Source organism: Ammospiza nelsoni, chromosome 11 (assembly GCF_027579445.1).
Source record: "Ammospiza nelsoni isolate bAmmNel1 chromosome 11, bAmmNel1.pri, whole genome shotgun sequence".
Taxonomy (NCBI): domain Eukaryota; kingdom Metazoa; phylum Chordata; class Aves; order Passeriformes; family Passerellidae; genus Ammospiza; species Ammospiza nelsoni.
This window is the reverse complement of record NC_080643.1, coordinates 18,918,148-18,938,007: the sequence shown is the minus strand read 5'-3', so window position 1 is coordinate 18,938,007 and position 19,860 is coordinate 18,918,148. Positions and strand designations below refer to the sequence as shown.

General features: G+C 40.8%; 2 protein-coding genes across 2 annotated transcripts in view; one reads left to right on the top strand and one right to left on the bottom strand.

The window, feature by feature from the left end:
• Positions 1-19,860, bottom strand: part of SYN2 (synapsin II) — a 191,479-nt gene that overhangs the window by 52,650 nt on the left and 118,969 nt on the right. The gene's annotated exons all lie outside the window — the stretch shown is intronic.
• TIMP4 (TIMP metallopeptidase inhibitor 4) overlaps positions 1,301-19,860 on the top strand; it is a 33,319-nt gene continuing 14,759 nt past the window's right edge. The window contains exon 1 of the mRNA XM_059479830.1: positions 1,301-1,584. Coding sequence (XP_059335813.1) covers positions 1,413-1,584 — 172 coding nt within the window. The 5' untranslated portion in view covers positions 1,301-1,412. The remainder of the gene's footprint in view (positions 1,585-19,860) is intronic.

The following is a 19,860-nucleotide window of genomic DNA, read 5'->3' as shown; positions in this document are numbered from 1 at the left end:
AACAGGTCTAAATTATTTTCAGGTGTTAGTCCTGGGCTGGGGTCCAATCTTATGATTTGGGGCCAAATCTTCAGATTGGAAAAGTAAAAAATCCAAGTGTGGCTGTGTGAAATCAGGACATTTTGTACAGGATTCCTGGCTCAGTGTTTGGTGTGGATCTAAAGGCTAAAAACTGGACCCAATTCTAATAATTCTGAATATTTGTGGGTTTTTTCCTAACAGACAGAGTGTGTCTTGAGGGGGATGGGAATTAAAAAGAAAAATAATCTGACCACTAATATTTGTATAACTGTTCAGAAATGAAATAAATCTGCTGCTGTAAAACATGTACACTTCTCTCTAAAGGTAACAAGCTGCTTTGGGCACACCTAAACCTCAGCCTGAACAAAATACATTTTCATGAGCCTGGATTGGAATGGTTCAGGTCATGTTAATGAATTTTCAATTCCTAGGCTCGATTTGGGTTGTGACAAAACACAGAACTATTCAAGCAGCCCTGTCCTGCATGCCAATCCAGAGATGTTCTGTATTACTCTCTAATCAAACCTCGGGTTGCTTCCTCGTGGAACATTTTTCTTCATAAAATGAGGGTGCCCACAGGTTACACGCACCCAGATTGCCACAGCAACCAAAGCTCTGAAGGTGAAAAGGGTTTCTGAACTCTGCATTTATTCCACTGAATTCCACGTCCAACACCAGCCAGGAAATACAGGCACAGAGCAGGATTTGCATAACAAGGAACGCAGGGAAAGGGTTGTGCCTCCAAAACCACTGGGATACTTTTCCTTGCTATTCTAAATTAAACCTGCCATGAAATAACTTTGTTTAAAATGCCTTTTATTGCGGCTTTGATCTGTAATTGGTCGTTCCCTGTACCCAGCGATGCTGGAGGCTCACAAGCGGAGCATTGAGAGGTTTCCTGTCCATGAATGAAGTTCTGTCCCGCCTGCGAACGGGGACGGCAGCTCAGCAAAGCGCAGGGGAAGGAAGATCGGGAACTCAACACAGGACAGCTCTGTTCACTCGCCCAAAATAAGATCGCAGGGCTGCCTTTTAAATCCAAACCGGACGCAAACTCACTCGGAGGAGATAAAACCCTCCGAAAATCAGCTTCAGATCCGCGTAAAAGCCGGTTTTGTGCGAGCTTTTTGCCCATTCCCATTTCCACTTTCCGAGCTTCTTTGGTACGATGTCACCAATAAATGAGCTTTGAACCGCGGGAAGGCGGAGCCGGGGCTCGGCGCCGGGGCCATAAATATGAGAGTCCCATGTCCGGGTGATTTGCAGGCGGCGAGCACCGGCAGCGCTCGGAGCGAGCAGCGTTTGGTGTCCCGGGCATCCGGAGCGTCCCAGCGCACCCCAGCGCATCCCAGCGCACCCCAGCGCGGCGGAGCGTTTCCCGTGAGCGGAGCATGAGGCGAGCGGGCAGCGGGAGCCCCGGGAGCAGCCCCGGGAGCAGCGCCGGGGCCCGGGGGGCAGCGCTGGCGCTGGCGCTGTGCGCGCTGTGCGCGCTGCCCGCGCCCGTGCCCGCCTGCAGCTGCGCGCCCGCGCACCCGCAGCAGCTGCTCTGCGATGCTGCGCTCGGTGAGTCCGCGCCCGCGGAGCCTCCGCGGGGCTCTCTGCGGCCAGGGCATGGGGAAAGGCGTGGGGGGAGCGGTGCTGCGCTGCCCCGAGCGCGGGGGAATTCATGGCGAGGGTTGCTCTGATTCCCGCGCACTGCCAGGAGGGTTTGTGGGTTGGAAAGTGGCTTTTTATTTATTTTTATAAATAATAAAAAAATTTTTATATATCTATATCTATATCTATATATATATGTTTTTATATATATATATATAAAAAGCATATAAATATATGGTTTTATATATTTTATATCTATTTTGTATCTGTATCTATATATCTATATATCTATATTTCTATATAGATATATATATATCTATATAGATATATATACAGATATATATCTGTATATCGTCTATATATCTATATATCGATATGTCTGTATATATCTATTTATCTTTATATCTGCATATCTATCTATAAATCTATATATCTATATAGATATCTATCTATAAATCTATACATCTATCCATATCTATGTCTACGTCTATGTCTATGTCTATCTATATCTGCATCTGTATCTATATATATATCTGTATCTATCTATATCAATATCTATATCTATATCGATATCTATATCTATATCTATATCTATCGATATCTATATCTATATCTATATCTATATCTATATCGATATCTATATCTATATCTATATCTATATCTATATCTATATCTATATCTATATCTATATCTATATCCATATCTATATTACCTATATCTATATATATATCTACATCTACCATTTCATATTATAAATATTATATATAATTATATTTCTATATTCTACGTTCATTATTTATTAAATATGAATGTACTTTTATCCTTCCTATATATTTATATTATTTATGTATTATCATATATTTTGCGTATTTTATATCCATTGTATATAACAGGTATTTCTATGCTTTATATGGATTATATATTTTATATATAACATCTGTTTTATATATTTGTAGATTAGGTCCTAACTTAGAAAATACCTGAACTTTCAAATATCAACTGCTATATAGAGCAGTATCTGCTAGGTATAAAATATTCTGTCCAAATATGCCTGCAATGTGCAAACTGCTCATATAGATATTTTTATAGCACTTTAGAAAAAAAAACAAACCAAAACAAAAACCCCATTAAAAAAACCCAAAGGACCACAAAATATAAGTCCCCAGTGCTAACTTGCTGAAACTTTTGAGCTTTGTTCTGCTGTTCTATACTTTCTTTAATTTATTCTTGGGGTTTTCTGTCATTTTCTGGAGCAGGAGGCTGATGGGCCCTTTATTTTGTGCAGATAAAGTGGCTGCAGCAGCTCTGTGTGAGCGTAACTCTCCAGCTCTGGGACAATTGTGCCTCATGACAGCCAGGCAGCACCACGGTTGTCAAACAACTCATAGAAAGGGCCTAAAGATCCCAAAATTAGGCTGCAGGGGGATGAGAAAATGTGACATTTTGAGAAAATGTGACATTTTGCAGCCTTTTGATTTCATTAGCTGAGGCTTAGGCTGGTTAGCTTCCATGGGGTGTGAACAGTAAATGTAGAACATGAGTTTCCAAAGTGCCACAGAATTAGCATCTCTATGGGGCAGGCAATACCTTCTGCATACTGATTCATTGCTTTTATGCCCTGACAGAAAATCTTTGTGGCCATGACAAACTCTGAGCTCTGTTTGTGGCCATCAGTTAAATTGGTTTTTAATCTGCCCGTGTTCAGCAACTCCTCTCGTGGAGGTGCCTCCACCAGGCATTGCACACTTGGGGGTGTTTAAGGAGGGAAAGGAAATAAAAGTTGTGCAACAACTAAATATGTGTGCATTGAAGTGTGCACGAGAAAGTGACAGCTTTCCAACAGACTTCACATAAAAATTTCCCAAAATTAACAATTTTACAGTATAGACGACACTCAAAATATTCATTATGGGCCACCTTAATGAATATTTTCATTCATAGAGAAGCCATTCTGATGATACAAATTAAAACTTACTAATTTCTTAGATGTATTTTACAAGTAAGAAATATATCATGCTGCTTTTAGCTTTTCTACTATATCATGCTACTTTTTATTTAAATACTGATGATAGTTTTATGTCACAATGTTTGGACTTGTTGCTCAAGCTCTCACTCCTATAAATATTCCTATCCAAGTAAACTTCCTCTTTTGGCTGAGGAATGTTTATGTCAAGGATCCCTTTGTTCACTATTTATACTTTTAAAATACCATTTCTGTATATCACAAAGTGGGGAATGAAGGAAATTCTTCATCCCAATAAATGCACACACATTTTTGTGTGTACATTTGCATGCACACACACACACACACACAAAACCTGCTTTGGGCATTCATGGCTGAATTCCTGGACGATCTTTAGCCACAACATTTTGAATAACAGAGTGAACCCCCTTGGAAGGAGCTGGAGTGGAGCTGCCTGTCCCGTGTGGGAGGAAGCTCCAGGGAGCAGCTTGGCACAGCAGCTCCCCCGGGCCTGTGCCAGCAGCCTTTGTGCCCGGGAGAGGAGCTGTGCCCGGCAGGAAGGGCTGCAGCCCTGCCAGGCACTGCTCATCCCCTGGGAACTGGGGCTGTGTGTGCCCCCACAGCTGCCTGGGGACACACCTGGGGCACTGGGGACACACCTGCGGCACTGGGAACACACCTGTGGCACTGGGAACACACCTGTGGCACTGGAGACACACCTGTGGCCTCAGGAACACACCTGTGGCACTGGGGACACACCTGTACCCTTGGGACACATCTGTGGCCCTGGGGATACAATTGTGGTATTGAGGACAGACCTGTGGCATTGAGGACATACCTGTGCCCTTGGGGACACACCTTTGGCATTGAGGACACACCTGTGCCCTTGGGGACACACCTGTGACCCTGGGGACACACCTGTGGCATTGAGGACACACCTGTGGCATTGGGGACATGCCTGTGGCATTAGGGACACATCTGTGGCCTTGGGGACACACCTGTTGCCTCAGAGACCTCAGGGTCACCTGGCTCCCAGCTGTGTGCTGAGACTGTTCCTAATAACTAACTTCTTTAGTTATAAAATTCATTAATTCATTAAGTTCATCCTGTCTAGCCACAAACACAGCCAGGGACTCCCTCACAGGATTTCCTGGCAGATCTTATTGAAATAGAGATGGCCTGACCCAAAACTCTGCAGTTAAACAAGAGATAAAGTCTCAGACTTGCTCACATGTCTTTCAGCCACTCTGTAAAGGCAATATTTTTAATTTCCTCCAGCATGATTATGATGGAGGTGGAAGGATTGAATTGATGCTCCCTGAACCTCTAATTGAATGTGTGAAGCCACTCGGCAACAGCATTTTTGAGAGATCCAAGGAAAAACAAGCACTGAAATGAATTAAGTCAGGACAAGCTCTTTTGCTTTGCCTTTGTGACACTTTGCCCTTCACAGCCAGGAAGGTTTTGTGGCTCTGGATGCCCACAGGCAGCAGAACCTGAGGGATCAGGGGATGTCTGACAGAGCAGGAGTCAGGGAGAGCTCCTGGTCCTGCCCAAAGTCAGGGATGGGTGGAGAGGCCTGCAGGGCTGAGGTTGGACTGTGGGATTTGCCAGGGTACATCAGGAGGGCTGTGCCAGTCCTGCCATCTGCCTCACTTTTCATTTGTTCACCTTCCCACAGAACCTTGAGAGAATGGGATTTTGTACAGTATCTTTATCACTGCTAGTGGTGAAGGGATGGAACTATTTTCAAGCTAAAAAAAATTTATTGCTCATATAAACATCAGTCTCAGGGGCTGTGAGGTTTTAGAGGAGCAAACACTGGGCCATAGCTCAAGAGCAGTCACAAGTTCTTTGTTCCAAGGTAATACAGAACTTTCTAACCCAATGGACAGCTGCCACAGGGTTTATTTTGCTTTTCTAACCCATCACCGTTACTCACTTCTGCTGCACTGTGGATACTTTTGTCCAATGGCTTCTGTCTCACATGCACACAAATGCTTCTGTTATAATTCTGAACTCTCAGCTCACTCCACACAACCCCAGCCCTACACTGCAAACCCTTCACCATCTCAGCAGTACAGCTGCTCACTAACTTAAGGCACATTCTTACAACTATAGAACCATAAGTTTATGATTTTTCTACTTATTATCTGTGTATTGTATTTTTACATCAATTCAAGCTTCTCCCAAGGCTGCAGCTCAAACCCTTCAGTGTCTGTGGAAGTTTCTGTTTTTCTGATTCCCACAATACAGGTTGGAGAAATTGTCATGAGCTTCTCAGTAGTTTTAAATTTAACTCTTCATTTGTAGGAAGTGCCTGCACCAGGAGATCCACACCTTTTACACAAAACCAGAGATACAAGATCCCTCTTGTGCTCTTCTAAATGCTGCTGAGGCCCTCCTAAAATGTGCTGAGATCCTTCAGCCTCAACAAACACCTCTGCTTTCCCAGAGGACTTGCCCTGGGACTGGAGGGGTTTAATTAAACAGATGTCCATGTTAATTAGCAGTGCTGACCACAATGCCCAGGTTTTCTCCTCATAAAAATGTGGGAGAAGGTGCTGGATAACAAATTCAGTAGTGAGGCCCTGCAGTGCCAAGCCAGCACATGAAAGCTCTTTGGATAATTGCCTTTTTTGTAGAGAAACATGGATGCAATTGAGTTTACCAGATAGTGCCAAGGTAACAGATTTCCCTTTTGCCACTGAATTTGTCATCCTGTCCTCAATGCTGGACCAATTTGAGCTTCAAATCAGGCAATCTGGAGGCAAAAAGGGGCTATGGGCAGCACTGATTCCTTTCTTAAGTCTGGCACTTTAAATTCATGTTGCTTTTTCCCCTTGGGCTATTTTTTGGACAGTAGGAGAAATATGTAAATACTTAGCTGTGTTACACCAGTTCCTTTCAAAGTTGGTTGTATTCTTTCTGATTTAAACTGTCTTATTGATTTTTCTTAAAAATGTATTGAAAATTGTATTTTTACTCAACAGCAATTACCAATAGGTCTTGAATACATACACATATATATAATATAGCTTCAGAAGGCAGTTCTGCAGCTTTGGAGAAGAGTGGCACATTTCTAAATAGGATGGAAATTTACAGCTGGAGCTTGGCAGCATTTTCAGCCCATTAAAATCTCCCAAGATCAGGGAGATCAAGCACTGTAAAGATGTGCCAGATGATATATTAAATTTTAATCACATTTAAACATAACAGTACAAATTTTCTTTAAATACGCCAGAATTAAGTTTTCAGAGTCGGCTCTTCTGGGAGATAATCACAATATGCTATTTCTTCATTATTGAGTTTCAAATTAAAACCTTCATGGCTCAGTGTCCCACAGTTTTGCCTCTGTGCCATGTAATATCCAGCTTTGTGCTGGAATGGATTAATTTGTACATTATTAGGTGGGAGGTCATTTCTGCCTGGTGGGAAAAATCAGCTTTGGGAATGCATTGGAAACGGCGATGGTGCTTGTTCTAAGTGAGGAGAGGAAAGGTGAGCAGTGAAATTCAATGGTTTATTATTATTTTATTTTGTGATACCCACTGGCTGCTGAGCCCTTCAGGGGGGTGTGGCGCCAAATTCAGCAGTGGTGCCACTGCCCCTGGTGTCTTTGGGGGCTCAGTGTCCATCCAAGCTTTGGATCTCAAACCTCAAGAACCTTGGTTATTTAAAAATGCCCTTTTTGTGCCAAATTTAATTACACAAAGCACAGTCGTGTCATAAACCTTGGCTTTCTGTGGAGGTTTTTGTGGATCCTATTAAAAATCTGGGCTCTGGATGGTGCTGCTTGGTCAGGAGAGCTCTTGGCAGGACCCTGGGTCACGGGCACACAGACACCCCTGACCGGGGCTCAGGGAATGCTGCAATTCCTGCAGCTTTGGGGGCTTCTCCATGGCAGGGAAAACTCATTTCTGTTCCTGCCCTGCTGAGCAGAGGCAGATCCCAGTGCTCTGCACCACCTCCTGTCCCTGAGAGCAAAGCAGTGCCAATAATGCACATTCCCTGTGCCAATAATGCACATTTCCAATGGCAATAATGCACACTCCCAGTGCCAATAATGCACATTTCCAGTGTTAGTATTTCATATTTCCAGTGCCAATAATGCACATTTCCATTGCCAATAATGCAAATTTCCAATAGCAATAATGCACATTTCCAGTGCCAATAATGCACACTCCCAGTGCCAATAATGCACATTTCCAGTGCCAATAATGCACATTCCCTGTGCCAATAATGCACACTCCCCGTGCCAATAATGCACATTCCCGGTGCCAATAATAATGCACATTTCCAATGGCAATAATGCACATTCCCAGTGCCAATAATGCACATTCCCTGTGCCAATAATGCACACTCCCCGTGCCAATAATGCACATTCCCAGTGCCAATAATAATGCACATTTCCAATGGCAATAATGCACATTCCCTGTGCCAATAATGCACGTTCCCTGTGCCAGTAATGCACATTCCCAGTGCCAATAACACACATTCCCAGTGCCAATAACACACATTCCCAGTGCCAATAATGCACCTTCCTGTACAAACAATGCACATTTCCATTGCCAAAAATGCAAATTTCCAATAGCAATAATGCACATTTCCAGTGCCAAAAATGCACACTCCCAGTGCCAATAATGCACATTCCCAGTGCCTATAAAGCCCATTTCCACTGGCAATAAAGCACATTCCCTGTGCCAATAATGCACATTTCCTGTGCCAATAATGCACATTTCCAGTGCCAGTAATGCACATTTCCACTGTCACTAATGCACATTCCAATGGCAATAATGGACATTCCCAGAGCCAGTAATGCACACTCCCAGTACCAATAATGCACATTTCCTGTGCCAATAATGCACACTCCCATTGCCAATAATGCAGATTCCCAGTGCCAATAATGCACATTTCCAATGCCAATAATGCACATTTCCAGAGCCACACTTCCACCAGGAAGGAATGTGCATCTGCCATTACTCATGGCTCACACCCAGGAGTGGGAGCTGAAATTCTGCTCCAAGAATTGGGGATTGGGTGGCAGAAATGCTGTACTGGGCTTGTGCTGTTCCAGTTCTGTCCCAAAGAACAGGCAAAAACCCACCTGAGTGTGGTTCTTGCAAGGATTTTAGTGGGGAGGCAGCATCGGTGCCACTGGAGGAGAGTGCTGCCAGTTTCATCTCCAGAACCAATGAATCTTCTTAAAAGAAGTTAAAATTATAATTATTTCAAACCTGATGTTGGTAGGATTATGCAGAGGGGCTGAAAATGAGGCAAATCTCAGCCTTTTCCTCAGCAAGGGGCTGAGGGAAAAAGAATTCCAGTCCTGTGTGTCCCAGCAGTGCTCAGGAAATTATGATTCCAGCAGGTAGGAATCATAATGCACATTTCCTGTGCCAATATTCACAGTCGTTCTTATATCCACATTTTATATATTCCTATATCCACATTTTGTTATATGACAAATGTTAGGTTCATCAACAGAAATTTTGAGAGAAAATTATTGAATTATTGAGAAATTAACCCATCTTCATTAATTTTGGCTGTACAGTGCCCTGTAAAACTCAGTTAGAGAAAAGAAGACCAGGTTTCTTTACTTCTCTAAGTACAAAAGAAATAAAAAAAAAAAATTCTTACTTTTATGCATAATTTTATACATGTTAATAGCAATTTCAAATAAAATTTGTAAAAAATTGGGCAGCACGAATTCTAAGAAGTTGTTTAGTTTAAAGGAGCTGCTGATGCATTTAGGGAGAAGAAAAAATACCTGGCACCCTGCAAAGGCCCATTATGGGTAAAAATGCCCATGAATTGCAAGTCAGGAATAATTTCAGGGCACATAAACTGCTGAGTATCACAGCCTGAAACTTCTAAATGCTTTTAAAAATGCAAAAATCCTATACAACCCCTGGCTGCAGGAATGCTGTGGTGTCAAGTCCTGATTACAATTCTGTGCCTTTGCACATGACTATCCAGTGAATAACCTGAATATTTCCAGTCAATAAACACCTGGAATGCTGCTGTGGGAATGGCACTGAGTCCTTCCTTTTGCAGCTAAATAGGGAAAAATTCACTAAAATATTAATTCACTAAATTCACTAATTCACTAAATGTCACTAAAATATTTGTGCAACAGCTTGCTGGGATGGAGCCTGAATTTCCTGTTTGGGAATAGGAAGGGTGAAACCTGAACAAGACCTACAAATAACCCTACATCTACTTGAGGGTTTAGGATAGGAGCAAACAGTTGGAGAACTTTAAAAATCCATGAAAATGTTTCCTAACTCACTTTTCAGTGCTGAATTCAAGGCTTGAACCACACTGCCAATGCCACGAAGCTCTGGGAGATAATTCCCAATATTGTGTGGATGAGTGCCCTTGAGAGCTCTGCCACTCCAGCCTGAAAATGGGGCAGGGGCTGGGAAAAGCCAGGCTGAGCTCTCCTTCCTTTTCTCACTGCATTTTCATGGCACTGTTCCCAGCCCTTCAAAGCTGTGCCTGTAAAAGGAGGTGGCATCACAGAACTGAACAACAGGATGGGATTTTAAGGAGCCAAACCCACTGAGCACAACATTCCTGTCAATTAGGACATAGCTGAAAAACGTAACTTAATTTAGCTTTAGTGGAAAAAAAATACCCCAGAGCTGGGTATTGGGGAGTAAAATGAAATTTCAGAAGAATTGTGCTGCTTGCCTGACTTAGAAGTAACTCAGTCACACCAACTTGTTGCTGAGTGTGCTCTAAATTCAGGAGAAGAAAACAAAAAATCTGAGTTACTTTTATTTAAAATAATTTGTTGTAACTCTGGGAAACTGAACCCCATCATTTCAAAAACAACATTCTACACACACTGAGGGCAGAAACAAAGACTAAATAATATAAAACAGAGACATGAAAGGCTGCCAAATTCTTAATCCTATTAATGTGCCAACTTTAATCCCAAACTTCCTCATTAAAAATTATTTCAGCAATGTGGGGTTCTGTCCACCCCGAGGAAGGGCCGTGTCCCCATGAATGGAAATCCACAATAACACCATGTATGTTGTCCTACGGGCTTGGAGCATAAAGGGAGTGTTATTCTGCAGCTGAAATTGGGCAGATGTTGATTACCAGTGAAATGATGTGGGATCTGAGGCTTGTGAAGCAGAGAGAAATGTTCCTGGTAACACGAGGAGCAGCTGTGAAAATAAAGCTGACCTTGAACAACATTTGGAAATCAGTTTGGGGAGTTTTTAGGTGATATTTAAGTTAAAAGAATCCCACACTTCTGTTAAAAATACGCTCGTCTCTTCTAGTTGAAAGTTTATAAAAATGAGATTCTAAAACTTTGCTCTCATAAATTGAGTGTATTCTTCTAATTAAAAAAAAACAAAAAACCACATAATCTTCTGGTTTAACAAGGGAGCAAACCCAATCAACTCCTGCCTTCAACATGAGGAATTTTTGCATCCTGAGCCAAAAACACAGAGATGCACAAAATCCTGCCCTACCTGAGAGTCCTAATGAGAATAAATATTAGCCTGCCACAGCCCAAAAGGCTGAATCGGAAATGCAGCTTGGATGCAGACTAGAACAGGTCTGTTAATAAATTCTGTAGGGTTATTAAAATAACCCTATAGGATTTATTATCAACCCTAATAGGGTTAATTAAACCCTACAGAGTAATCAAATTCTGCAAAGAATTTACACTGAGAAACAATGCAGTGCAAATTAATATCCTTACCACAAGGTAATTTAAAAAAATCCCTGGTATCTGCTTTATCAGCTTGGAGTGTATTTATGGGGTTTTCAGTCTTCAAAAGTTTCTCAAAAGGGGAGTTTTAGTCCAGGTCATGAACTTCCCTGTAAGGCTTTGATTTCCCAGTTACAGATTGGATTATCTCACCACCCTTATCTTCTCATGCAACTGGAAACATCACCAGGACTAAGAAATGCTCTTCCATACATTGCTTTTCACAGAATAAAGGGAAAATCCTGCTACACTTACATTAAATTCTTCAACAAGCTCTGTGCTTACAGATCCAAACCACCTTTGTTCTAATAGTCCAGAAAGCTCCACAACTTTTCCTTCTCATGATTTCAGAACCTGTGCTTCACTTGATTACTGTGCTAATCAACTTCAGTTATTTATTTAGTCATTATAGATTATTTAGTTATTTTACAGCTGGCTATAAGCATTTATTGATGGAATGTCAGGAAACAAAAATGCAAAGCAGGAAAAATGAAACTGCCTTTGTATCCCAGCTAGCAGAAACATCTTCTGAACTAAAGATTCCTCAACTTTGGGTCTGGGAGCTGTGGAGCAGGACTGATGAAGACTCACAGATAAAATGTAGACTCACAGATAAAAAAATCCATCCTGCAAATCCAGAGGATAAGATGTTTTCACCCTCAGTTTTGGGGCAGCTTTGCTGCTGCTCATTCTGTTTGCATCCAGCACTGAACTCAACCCACAGCCTCAAACATCTGAGCTGAGTTACAGTTTGGAAATTAAGCTTCGGTTTGCTGCTCTGTCCTGGTGAAAGATTAATTGATAGATGAGCCATTTGCTAAAAACATTTGTTGTTTTCCAGCTGTTTAAAGATCATTCAAAGAGCATTCAACACTGACTTGTTCTCAAAAGAGAAATAAAAATGTGGGGTTTCCACTCCTGAAAGGATCAGGATGAAGCAGCAGCTCAGCAGGTCCTGAAGCAAACATCTCTCTGTCCTGCAGTCTGAAACAATCCCAAGCTGTGCAATAATTCTGAAACCAGCACTGCAAAAGAAGGGCTGCATTCTGAAAGCATCCGAGGCTGTGGGGGCCACCTGCACTCCAAGGCTTCACAGGAGCCATTGGAATAATTTTCTGGGATTTTTTCTCCTGGCAGTGTGTTGTATCCATCTCATCCCCAGCCTGGCAGCACCATCAATAATTTGGCAGCACTCCTGTGAGAGCTTGGGAGTCATTTTTGACCCCCCCAAACACTGCCTGAGCCATTCTGACACACATCAGCCTTCACTTCCAGCCTGCCCCTGCCCCAACACTGGGAATGTTCTTTACAGGAATTTAACAAATGGATATTTTAAACTATTTCCAGAGGTAGTGATGGTGGCCAGCAAGTTTGGCTTTAAAAAACCTCCAACAAAGCCAATTGGAGGTGAAACACTTGGACACCCATGGCAGAGGCAGTCTGGAACTGACTGGAAGTGTCCCACTAAATTCATAACGAGATTCTGAAAGATCCAATGTAATAGGAATTGAGTTCCTGAGTTCAGCTCAGGCTATTTATTGTAAATAAAGACAAGGATTCACATGGCACCAAGCTGCAAAGCAAATTCCTGAAGCAGTAAAAGGCAGGAGAGCTTCTGCAAACACAGAGTGCAAACCTTTCCCATGCAACACAAACCACCTTAAAATATGTGAGATGGAGTGACAGCACCAGCAGATCCTCCTTTTTGGGGCTCAGACTAGAGAAAAATGAAGGCAATTTTAATTGGGAAAAGGACAAAAATATTGGCATTTTCATGGGAGTATAGTTGGCCAATCCTTGAGCATGAGCAGATAAATCCAGAATATTTGCTCTTCAGGGACTTGGTCTGGAAAGGTCTTACACAGTTACTGACTGATTGACATAAAATAATGCGTTAAGGTTAAAGGCAATTTATTGAGCCATAAAATAATAAAATCAGGGATGATTGCTCATGGCAGAAATGATTCCTGCTCCCAGGGATGTATGGAACACATTCCCAGAGATTTCAAGTGACTGACACAGCACCACTGCCTCTCCTGCTGGAAGCCAACACATGCAAACCAAATACTGAAACACTCAGAGAACAAAACCTTAATTCTCCCCAGAATTACCTCTAAAATAATATAAAAATATCTGATAAAATATGTGTGCACACACTGATAAAAATATCAGTGTGTATGTAAATGTACCCATTGGGTATTAAATTAATTCTTTTCAAACATTATTTTATGTCATTCAGTCAATAACTTTTGCCACTGATAAAATTATCAGTGTGTATGTAAAGGTATCCATTGGGTATTTAATTAATTATGTTCAAACATTATTTTATGTCAATCAGTCAATTACTTTTGCCTCTTTTTGGCAGCATTAGAGATAGCTGGGAGCTTCAATCAGGGTTACAATCTGCGTTACCAAAACTTCTTTCTTTCTCTCATATGTATTCTGAGAAATGACAATATTTTCTGTATACATTAATATTTAATCAAGTTATTTTGCTCTCTTCATTGGTGAGAACCAAAGCTTTACCATAAGCAAATATGGCAAGTAAAGCTCTGACACCAGTGAACAATCCAGCATGCGTAGTCAGAAAAAAGCAGGGAAAGGGAGAGTGGCAATGCTGGACAGATGGGACAGCTGCTCTAAATGAGGAAGATTTTACACCCTCTTGTACATTTTAGAGGTTTTGTGAGGAATATAAATCAGCAGCCAACAGACCATGTTTAATTTAGGGTTCTATCCCAGGTATCTATTCTATCCTGTACAGTGTTGCTTTAAGGGAGTTCATTAATTTTGGTCTCTTAGGACAAATTCTGTGCAGATTCCTCTTTTTTTTGGAGGCTGATTATTCCTTCTCTTTGCCTGTTGACTTTGCTCCCTCTCTGCAAGAAACGTTAAGTGTCTCAGATGTCTAGCTCCCTATCTAAAGATTATTTCTGTCATATCTGTGCGCTCCTGAAACCAAACTTTCACCCTCTTCTTGGCTTCCTTGGCAGCTCTGATGGAATTTCTTGCCATTATTCTCCTCCAAGGTACCATAACATTTTGGGTTCAGCTTCTGTGCCCTCCACACATAAAGGCCAGTGAAATACTCTGGTCACACCCTCTCCCCAGAGGTTTTCTTGGACTCTTTGCATTATTTTACCACAACTTAACTTTAGGTGACAGCAGTAGATGAGTTCTGCTCACAAACTTGAAGTTATTTTGCTTTCTGCTTGCTCACATTTCAATTCTTGGCCATTTCCACATGCCTGACTTCAAGTGGAGGCAAATCTGAGCTGCAGGGGTGTTTGCTGGCCAGGCTGCACACAGATAATCCCCCTGGAGCAGCTCCCCCCATGGATTCCAGTCCCCTTCTGGCATTTCCAGCTTCACTCTGAGCCCTCTGAACTCATTCCCCTCCCAGACTGGAGATGGGCACTGCTGAACATCTCATTATCACATTTCCCCAGCTTTCTCCTGCAGAATACAAATGTGAGCACTTGTGGTGACAGGGTGTTAATAAAAACCCTTCTTTCTTCATCCCACAGCGACCCCCTGAAGGAAATCACTACTCTTCTGCTTGAGGAAATTTATTTATGGAAAACTCCTGGCTGAGCTTTGTTCTGACTGGGACAAAACCTGGGGCACCACCAACACTGCAAATGTGGATGGATGTGCATCCTTTTGAAGGCCCTTAAATCCAAATTAACTTCTCTCTGTAAAAATCTGTCCTTTGACCAAAATGAGAGCACTTTCATGCACAATATTCAGCTGTTTCTGCTCTAAGTGGTTTATTTCTAGGTGGTTTATTTTCTAGGTGGTTTATTTCCAAGTGGTTCATTTCCAGGTGGTTTATCCCAATATTCAAATGAAAATCATCACTATTGCACCATTGATTAGTTAATGCAGCGGTTCTGGAAGCTTCCATTACGTGACTGGAAAATAAATTAGGTTCTATAAAATAGGAAACATTACATATCATAATATCATATGTTATATATCATAATACCATATATATAATATCGTATGTTATATATCATTTTATATATATATATATATATATAATGTATATAATAAGATAAACAAAATAGGAAACAGAAAGTGATACAGTTACTTAAATGAGGAGCTCTGAAAAATAGACAAGCACATCTTTATCAGGTGGTGGAAAATTGTTAAGAGTTTCCACAGGGGAACTGAGAATGGATTTCCATTTTGCTGCAGCCAGCTAAGAAAGCAGAATAAAGGGAAAACAACACAACTGGAAGTAACCCCAGCCTGTCACCCCAGGGACAGGGACAGGGACAGCCATTGCCACCCAGCCTGCAGAGCCCAGAGCCAGTTCAACTCTCTCCTGCTTTATTATTCTAATTTACTTCCAATTTACTATTACTATTACTATTACTATTACTATTACTATTACTATTACTATTACTATTACTATTACTTTTACTATGTATTACTATTACTATTACTGTTACTATTACTATTACTATTACTGCTTTATTATTAAATTATTCTAATATTTTAAATTCTATTTATTATTCTGTTATTCTAAATTCTGCTTTATCATTCTAAATCGCTGGACCTGATAACTCGACCTTTACAGCTCCAAACCCCTCATGTGGACTCTTCCGCACGTTCCTCAGACAAATTCCTTCAGTGCATGGGCCCAAGTCACCACAATGTCATGTTCCAACCATGTTTGAGTAGCCTGGGATCAGAACTGCTGCAAAAAATAATTGAACTGGATTATTTGGATTCCTTTGGATATATAAAACAGCGTTGGATCCCATGAAAGTGTTGCAATGAGGCAAAATCCTCTTTCAATAACTTCTGAGAAAAAAAAGGAGTTTACAGATACACTTTTGAAGAAATAAAAGCCCTCTTGTCCCCCACCTCCCAAAACCCATCACTTTTGGACAAGAAGAGTCTTTGAACTGAGTTTGCATAAACTCAACGCCTCAGCAATTGTCATTGTAGGATTTTTCCTTTTACCATGGGTTCTTCTAGGAATTTGAAACATTCATGGAACAAGTTTTAAGCTCCTGAACCCCAAAGAGTGAAAAAGCTCTGATAAATAGACAGATAACAGATGGATGGATGGATGGATGGATGGATGGATAGATAGATAGAGATAATAGATAGATGACAGAAGTCTGAGTTAATCATCCAGCAAAAGAGTGAGCAGAAAACAGCTGAATATTGTGTATAAAAGTGCTTTCATTTTGGAGAAAAGCCAGACTTTTCTGGAGGGAAGTTAGTTTGAGTATAAGTGCCTTCAAAATGATGCGCATCCATATTCTGTGTCCATAACTCTGCTATATTTCATACTGCACACTCTGGCTTTTCCAGAAAAACCCTTTTTGGATGCTTTTAATCTATATTTAGGATGCCATCCTCAATCCACGCTACAGCCACACACTCTCATTTAGCTCCCCCTCCTTGAATCTTTTCATCCTTGTCCCTCCAAGAACATCTAAGAGCAGCTGGACTGAAGTGTCAGACACTAAAGAGACAGGTGGAAAGGAGTGCCCAAAAATTACTCTTTGTATTTTATATTTAATTAAATGAAAGGGCTAAATTGAGCCTTTAAAATATAAGAGAAAAAAAAAAGAGCTTCATGGGTCTTGATGATAACTTTTCAGTAGCTTACATCTTTTCCTGCCAACAGTTTTTGAAGTCTCATTTCAAGGTTTTTGTGGCAGATCTGACTGTGGTTATAAACTTGTGAGATAGGAATGGAACGTTCCTGATTTCTGCAGAGGAAGGCTGCTCAGAAGAGGTGGAGATCTCATTTCTATTCACAGAGCTCTGGTGGAGCCTGTCAAAAACCTGAAGTGAACTGGAGGCACAGAAACCCAGATTCTTCCTCAATATGCCTATATCTATTTACCTATTTATCTATTTATAGATTTAAAACAAGAATGCGCATAAGGATTTCTATAGAGCACATTTTCTTGTTATATGTCCAGCAGTATCCTCAATTTCTTAATTTATTGAATTTCTACTTCCGATGTCCAGCAGTGTCTTAAACATCTTCCTAAATAATTATTTTTCCCTATGCAGTTTCTGGTACTGAACAGAGAGTGGAGGAAAAGATCTCATTTGTTCATCAGTTTTTTCTTCTCCTTTACCTCCTGCTTCTTAGGATTATAAAGTTTATTTGGGGAGTAAACACCAATTTGCTTTTCTTTATGAAGGAGCAGAAAAATTGATTATTTTAGCTGAGTAGAGTTGTCTGTCTTCCAACACTTGGACTGTTGAGCATAATCTCACCACTTGTTTAAGTAGAGTAATATTATATTAATATTAAATACTGTAATACAGAATGTCTTATTTAATAATACCAACTTGTAACAATGAGAGTAATTATTCACTCACAGTTTTCTCTCAGTTATTGCCTTGGAAATAACTCAGAGTCTAAAAAGGACACTACTTTTAGGGAATATATTAATTTCAGTATATCAATATATTATATATTAATATATTTATATAGGTCTATATTACTATAAAATATTATTCTATTATAGTCTAATATTTTAATATTGATATATTTTATATTCATATATTATTTTTCATGAATAATATGATAAACCAATCCTTAAGAGGATTTGGTTTATCCAGATTTCATCCATATGTGTGCCTTGGAATGGGCCCTGCAGTGACTGCTCAGTTCCTTGTGTCTTCTCTCCCTTCAGATTTCATTGCTTTTGTCACTGTGGTGCAGTAAAATTAATCTCATGGCAGGGAATTCCCTCAGAGTAAGGAAATCTACCTGTAATAAAAGTAGCTCCTCATGATCACAAAAATCTCTAACACACAAAGTGGTGATTATTTAATTAGTATTAATTAGTGTAGCTAATTCCAGAAGGAAATCACCCAGGTTAATGCCTCTCTTTCTATCTTTATTGCATATAAACCCTTCTGTGTTGTACCAAACCTGACACTTTTCTCCTGACTGTATAAACACAAATATACCAAATGACAAACTAAATATGTGCTGTGTTTTACCCAGTTAAAATGATCTCCTATTGATTTACAAATGGTTGGTAGAGGATCATTATTATTCAGGAAAGAAGGATTAAATATATTCTTAACACATTTCAGGAGAGGGCCCAAGGGCTGAGCGTTGTCCTCCTATACCTCAAATTCATTTCATTCCAGCTCAGTCACCTGAGACAACCCCAGTGAGGATAAAAAAATGACATTTTATCAAAGTTGAGTCCACAGAAGAGCTACAACCTCCTACTGAAATGTTCAAATCTGTATTTTCAGTGCACAACGAATCCCAGGCATTCGGAATTGCTGGCGCTGCAACGTGAAATCCGTGCCTATGTATTCCATAGATGCAAATTCCTCATAAGGAAGCAATAACAGCTAAAATGACATTATTACTGAACAACCAGAGGCTGTTCCCAGTCACACAGAGAGGCCAAGCCGGGCCTGGAATGCTCCAAACCAAGAAGTGCAGAGTCGGAGCAATCCTGAGCCCCCGAGGCAGCAGGGAGGGAGGAGAGGGAGATGCCCAGGAATGCTGCAGCAGGAATGCTTGTGGTTAAAAACAGGAGCAACCACATGAATCAGAGGGCTGAGGAGACAGCCAGACGACACTGATGGCAAAAAAAAAAAAAAAAAAAAAAAAAAGAAAAAAAAAATTAATGCACAGAAAATAAAAAATAAAAAGGAGCCCAAGAAGAATTAAAAGGCGCCAAAAGATCTCTGTGCGTTTGGAGAATGGAAGGACAAAACCAAAATAGCTCAAAGTTTGGACAATTAAACTTCCTTACTGTTAAAAAAAAAAAATCAATCTCAGTTTTTTCATCTTTTGCCATCTGGAAGTTTAGTCTTAAACACACACAACACAGAAATGCTTCTCATTTTCACCTACACACCCACTAAAAGGTCTCTGCATGACAAACCCCAGGACGCTGCACTTTCAGCCTTGCACAGCTCCATGGAGACCCCTGGAGCTATCACGGATTATCCGTAACCTTCCTCTCACGTGCTAACAAGTAGAATTTCATAAAAATATGGAAATGCACAGTATTTCAACATGGGACACATGGGGAAAGCAGTTTTGAATATCCCACGCTGAGTCGGCAGGAAAAGATTCCCTGCACATGAACCATGTTATGGCACTGGGAAAATAATGTTGTTTTCTCAGTCCTTTCCTTCAGAATTGAACAGACTCCTTAATGAGAAATCTTTTCAAATTTTTTTAGGGATTGATGATGCAAAGGAGAGCATCTCAAAACAAAGCAGCACCGTCCTAATTTGTCCCTTTCAGCAGGGCAGAGCACTCCCAGCCCACAGCCCTTGTCCCCTGGAAGGAGATCAGAGACTGCAGGCACACAGTGAATTTTGGGGTTGCTCACATCTGCAGATGATTAAAGAGATGCTGCCACTTTCCACGTGAAATGAGGAATTTAAAAGAATAAATTAATGCTTGTACTGAAAAGAACTCTCTCCTCCCAACAAGTCCAAAATGCTCCTCAAGAAGGTTTAATGGAGGGAGCATCCTGGTGGAGCCTGGAAGTTGCAGGCAACTGCATCTTTAATAATAATT